Below are 6,612 nucleotides of genomic sequence, written 5' to 3' on the forward strand. Positions count from 1 at the left end.
ATTCAATTACCATTTGAGTTTCAATCTACAGGTTCATAGCTAGGATTGTTGAGAATTAATTTTCTATTAATTTGAATTGTTCAAATTAGTTATATATGATATAATTAATTTAAATTAATTATATGTGATATGATTAATATAATGTATTTGATACATTGTAATATAGAGTTTATTTGAAAGGAAATAAATATTTGAATATGATTCAAATATTAATTATGTGATTTTGATTCATATAATTAAATTTAATATAAATTTGATTTATATTAGATTATTGGGAAAACTACAAACTATGTATTATATTATATTTAATACAATAAAAACTATAGATTATATATTATATTGAATATTATATATAGTTCATTATATATTAGATATCATATAATAAAGTGTATATTATATTATATCTGTCTCTTATACACATCTAGATGTGTATAAGAGACAGTCATATAATAAAGTGTATATTATATTATATCTGTCTCTTATACACATCTAGATGTGTATAAGAGACAGTCATATAATAAAGTGTATATTATATTATATAATATTGTTTTATTAAAATTGTTTAATATTTGAATATTAATTGAGGAGGGAGTTATGTAACCCCTTCCCCTCAATTCTCACGTAACATTATCGTGGGAGGTTACCACAAAGAAAGAAGTCTTCTTCATTGGTTCTCTAGTTTTTTCAGAGTGATGGATACAAAAATTTTCTCAAAAAAACTTCCTCTCAAAAGATTTTTCTTTCTCATCTAAAAATCTACAAAGATCAAAATTCTTGCATATTCTCACTCTACTCTAAGGAGAATATAGATGACGATTTTGTGGTGGTGTCCACATCGGTTTGCTGGTTTTGGTTCTTTGGTCGCAAGATTGTGATAGTTCGTGAAAAAGAGAAATTACGTGAAGATTATTTCTTCAAGAGGTTAGATTTTAAACTCTTATTCCCTTCTGCTTATTTCAAAGCATGATGTAAAAATTTATGCATAATGTGTTTCTCTGTAATTTTGTATTATGTGAAATTTAAATTGGGACCGATCACCGCTTCCGCATCGAACTTCACTGTTCCCTTCACATATTTCACAGATGGCCAAAAAATAAAATAAGATAAGAATGGATTTTTTTTTCCTTTTTGAATTAACATTTATGGTTGAGTTAAAATTAATTGAGAGTTAGGGAATAGAGAAAATGTTCACATGACTTCGGGAGTGTGATAAGATTATTATACAATTGAGTGTTCAAATTATATAATGAAAATATATTGCATTTTTCCATAAGGAAAAAAAAAACTATTCAATTTTAAGTTTTTTCATGATTGAAGGTTGAGTGGTTATGAAAATTTTCATTTATTTGGAATATGTTTAGTGTTTAGGAATGAGAAAAAAAAAGTTATATAATTGAGTGTTCAAAATTTGTATTTATTATATGTTTATTTTATAGGAATTTGTTATGTTTCAAGGAAAAAAAAAAACATTGTTTAGAAATTTTGCTTAGAAAAACCGTACTAGATACCATAATCCAACTCAACTAAACTTTGCATCTCGATTACAGACTTTCTAACTCAACTCAACATCCCTAATATAGACATTTCAACTCAAATTAATTCAACTCTACACCCCAAACATAGACAATCTAACCCCACAAATAATCTAACTTTTTGGATAATAATTACCAACTAAACTCACGCCAAACGTTCCCTTAATGTTAAGCAATGTCTGTGGTTGTTCAGTAAGAATTTTAAATTATGAAGATAAAAATCACAAATAGCTAATCTAATATTTTAACAAAATTTAGCTACCAACTAATTCTTACAAAGTCAATTTAAATAATTTTTTTTCTAAAGTTAATTAACTTTACCAAACACAGTGATTCACTGATTTTAAGATGAAGTGATTTTGGTAACAAACAAACAATATATGTATATATAGTTTGACCATCCCAAAATCACTCAAACATATACACCCATGGAGTGGTGTTGACAGCGACACAATAAACTTAAGTAATTTATAAATCACTTAAGGCCATAATTTTTGTTTTTAGTGCCAATTCAATTTTTTTAAAAAATTTAAAATGAATTTTTATATTAAAAAATATATTAAATTAATAATATATTATTTCATATAGCAAATTCAATTCAAATTTTAAAATTAAAATATTTGCTATGTGATGTATTGTAAAATTATATGGTATTTCAAAATAATAATTATACAATATGTTCATAAATTAATATCAACATGAGTATAGTTCGACTAACATAACACTATAATATTGATCTCGATGTTAGATGTTTGATTTTCCTTTTTTCATATATATATATATAAGGCTTATATTTAACATGATATCTAATAGTATCTACTACTAGATTTGTGGTCTATAAATATACTATCACAAACATTTTAAACAATTGTTTAAATTGTGAATGTGTTACCAAACTCATATTTAAATATGAAATACGACTCTTATTTCAAATTTATATTTGTGAATGACATACCCAAGTAGCTAGAGATGTTGTTCATCATCGATGCCCCACCCCAAATAGATGGAGAATCCCTAATTGGACAGGGAATGGGGAGGGAGCGGGAAAAATTTTCTATCCGTTAACAAAGGATAGGGACTACATTCCTCATCCCCGATCCCGATCTCGTCCCGATCTCGATTAATATAACATACACACGTACATAATATAACAACAACAACAACTCACATTCTACAAAGAAAACATGAGTCTATAGTTTCATAATGCATACATATCTATGCGTACGCGCGCGCACACATATTTTTTCTTTCTTTCTTTCTTTCTCTCTATTCATCATATCTACTTTACAAAAATCATAGCTCAGCACAATTAGTTATTTTCTATTTTTTCATCTCAACTTTTTCATACTTTAATACATTTCTAAAATATTTTAATATATATATTTTTTATTTTTAAGATCACGAATATCGTAATATTTAAATTTGTAATATATAAATTGAAGATTAGGCCACAATATTGTAATATTTAAATTTTAACTTTTAGAAATTGTTGAGTTAAATATTTTAATCATATAAAATATTATCATTATTATAAGACAACTTTATGATATTTTCTTTGAGTGAAAAATGTATGTTCAATACCACTTATTGAATGTATAAAATTTTATTTGGTTGATAATAAATTAAAAAGCTGTTTAAAAAAACAGATTATATTAAGAAAATAAATGGAGAATTTTCCTCGAAAAATTCCTACCTCGATCCTTACGAAAAATTTTATGAAGATGAAGATTGAAATGGGGGATGGAGATGAAAACGGGAAAACCTACGTTTATGCCTGCCTCATTCCGTGAACATCTCTACAAGTAGCCTTAAACAATATTTCTTTTTTTTTTTGTCTACATTTTTTTTATTGGTAATGACATTATGCACTTGTCATAGATTTGATACATTCGAATTCTCACATTATGTTGTTGGAAAAACAAGGTTTTCCTTCTATTATACATTCGAATTCTCACATTAAACAGACGTGCAAAGAAATTTCTTTTAAACTTATTTTTGGCCATTGTCTTTTTCAGTGGAAGAGTTTTTTTTTTCTTTTTTATTTTTATTTTTTTTGTTGAACTATAAATTATAAATTAAATTAAATTAATTTTTTTAAAAAACAAATTTTTAGGGTATAGACTGCAGTAGGGGAATTGAGACATGGATATGGGAGCTTTGTTATATTTGATGGTTATGGCAGAGAAAGAAACGAAGCCGCATGGTGTGGGCAAGAAGATAGGTTTCGATGAGGTGAAATCTTTGATAGAATGCGCTGCTAAAACCAACTAATCGGAAGGGGCGGAGATTGATTCCAGGGTATAATAGGAATATTGAAAAAAAATAAATTCAGAGATTCAATGATTTTGATATATTTACAAATTGTTTACAAATTTACTCTATAATTAAATATAATCACCGAAAGGGCTACCTGTTGAAAATTTCCAATATCAAATCTCCTCAAGAAAATCAACACTAACACCTACCACATACGTATATACAATTTCAACTATTCATTAGAGTCCATAATTTATATGAATGCAATGTTTACAATAACTTAATCAGACCGTCACAATATATGTTATCTCATAATAATCGTTAGATGTTAATTTTTAAATATACAATAATCAAATATAAATTTGATGTGGCAGTGACTTGTAGTTGTAATGAAAATTGCAACAAACTCAAACTACAACACATCTTTTTTAAGTATTGATTTCATCTAAAATTAAAAGATTTCTATCTAAAACGTTTATGAAATATTTTTTTTTAATAATGATAAAGTTTAGGAGTGTTCTTATAATTTAGCCAACTATAATTTAAATATCTAAAGAGTTAATATCTAATATTTTTTTAAATAATAGGATCTCTTATCACACTGAAAAAATAATTAAAATATTTTTGAAAAAATTGTCAAACAAATTATAATCGAACAATTAAGTGAGATGCATAGAAATAAATACGGTTGATTTATTTTTATTCAAAAATCAAATGTAATAGAGTAAATGTGTGGTTGTCTCTCACAATGGTCAAAGACATATTCAAGTTGTGCTCTTCCGATTGCTCTGGAAAAATAATAATAAAAGTAGAATATTGAATATTGAACTGTAATAGTATCTTATTCAAATATGCTCACGTCATATATGATTTATTTTCAGTAATTACTAGTCTGCACCGTGTATCAGTATCAGGAAAAGGAAAAAGAAAATTACAATAATATACATATACTAAAAACTAAAAAAGAATAATAATTAACTGAAAAAACGCGAATAGTAATTAAAAAAATAATAATAATAAATGCACCGTACAAAAAAGGAGCTGGTATTTCATAGCCTGAGCTTGAACTTGCAGCTACTGTTTTTAATGACGATATCGTTATTCGCTGAAACGCTATCAACCAACAGTCTGCAGGTGGCCGAGAACTTCACCTTCATCAGCTTCAAGCTACCCAGCTTTATCCTCACCGGCTGCCTCACATTCAGATTCAAGGGAATATTTCCTGTTTGTTGCTGCTGCTGCTGCAGCGTCGTGAAAAGCGCGGTGGCGTTTTCCGTCACTCCGACCAACGGCACGTTCAGCACCGTCCTATTCCGATGGCCTTGGTAAAATCTCGGTAAAGCCCCTTCGCAAAGCTTCGTTTCCGTGTACCACGCGCTTATATGGCTCCCTCCTTCGTAATAGATTCCGATTTTCTTGTTAGGGTTCGTAGTGGTCAGAGTTAGGTTGAAAGTCGCGTCTAATCGGTCGTTTCCACTAAGCGTGAACTGCGTCACTTGCAATTTGTCGATTGAGTATTCCGGCAGCTTCGGCCGGAACACTAGGTACAGGATCCCGATGACGATTCCGATCAAAATCAGGAGGACGACTAAAATCGAGATCGTCCAACAGAGGCATCTGCAGCAACAGCTTCTCCTCTTCTTCGGTGGCTTCGAGTGCATCACCGGAATCGTTCGCTTGAACGGTGGATATTGAACGGCAGTCTCCGCCGTGCGTGGCGCTCCGGCGTCGGATTTTTCTGTTCCATGCGGCACTAAAGGGTCAGTGGGAGCCGCCGTGGGCGGTGCTTCGACGTCGTGGACTGGATGAATCTTTTGGTGCTCCGCCATGGACTGGCGATCGACGGGATCCAAACAAAAGGTATGAAAGCGAAACTTAAACACTATAAGAAATCAAAATGAAATTAAAAGCAAAAAAAAGAAAAAAAATTGGTGTAGAGAAATAGAACACAACGAAGGTGGGTGCTGTAGTAACGTATATATATAGATAAAGAAAATTGGATGCTCATGAACATGTGATATGAGACTTTTAAAACCTTCCAACTTTTTGACTTTTTGGTTTGGGATGTGGCTTTCTAAGAAGGGAACTGAAATTCAAGAAAATGTTCGTATTTAATTTTAGTGATTATATTAATTCAAAATGTTGACTGATTGATGACGGAAAATTCATATATGATTTTTTATGCCCATCAAAACAGCATAGACGGCGGGAACTGAAAAATGCTAACCCCCCCCCCTAAAGGGAAATTTCCAAAAATAAAAATATAAAATAAAATATTTACCCAAATAATAAAATTTAATTATATTGTAATAAACGTTGTTATTAAATACGGATAGAAGTCTATTATTTATATTATTAATGCTAGAAACTGATACAAATAAATATGGATAGAAGTCTACCAGTATCTTGTTATTTTTTTTATTTATGAAAATTTCTCCTTTTTTTTTTTCTAAATGTCAATCTGAACTTTTTATTCAATGGCTATCATGAATTTTTTTTTCTTTTTTGTTTGAGTGTGTGAGGGGAGAAGATTTGAATTTCTTATTTTTTTATGAATTGAAAAATGTTTAAATTAATTTAGATATATTTTCGTTAATATAATATTGGGATACATTTGAGATCATCTTTGTACATCTTTCATTTAAAACTATTAATAAATTAATAATTTTTTTTTTCTTTTAAACATTTGTCGAGTGATAAAATAATTGGATGCAATTGATGCTGCACCGATTATTTTTCTTATTTTAAACTCATTTCTTCGGTTTTCTTGACCCTTGGAAATAGGAATTGAAGAACCAGTCAAACGAAGAAAACTAGCAAAGTA

General features: G+C 29.2%; 1 protein-coding gene across 1 annotated transcript; it reads right to left on the reverse strand.

The window, feature by feature from the left end:
• Positions 1 to 4,609: 4,609 nt before the first annotated feature.
• LOC120088561 (NDR1/HIN1-like protein 6) lies at positions 4,610 to 5,799 on the reverse strand. Its single transcript, XM_039045953.1, has one exon. It carries the CDS (start codon positions 5,615 to 5,617, stop codon positions 4,838 to 4,840), a length of 780 nt encoding a protein of 259 aa, XP_038901881.1. The 5' UTR covers positions 5,618 to 5,799; the 3' UTR covers positions 4,610 to 4,837.
• Positions 5,800 to 6,612: the final 813 nt, after the last annotated feature.

This window comes from Benincasa hispida, chromosome 10 (assembly GCF_009727055.1).
Source record: "Benincasa hispida cultivar B227 chromosome 10, ASM972705v1, whole genome shotgun sequence".
NCBI lineage: Eukaryota > Viridiplantae > Streptophyta > Magnoliopsida > Cucurbitales > Cucurbitaceae > Benincasa > Benincasa hispida.

Coding starts and splice junctions, on each gene's coding strand:
- LOC120088561 (XM_039045953.1), bottom strand. CDS start 5,617: ATGGCGGAGCACCAAAAGATTCATCCAGTCCACGACGTCGAAGCACCG.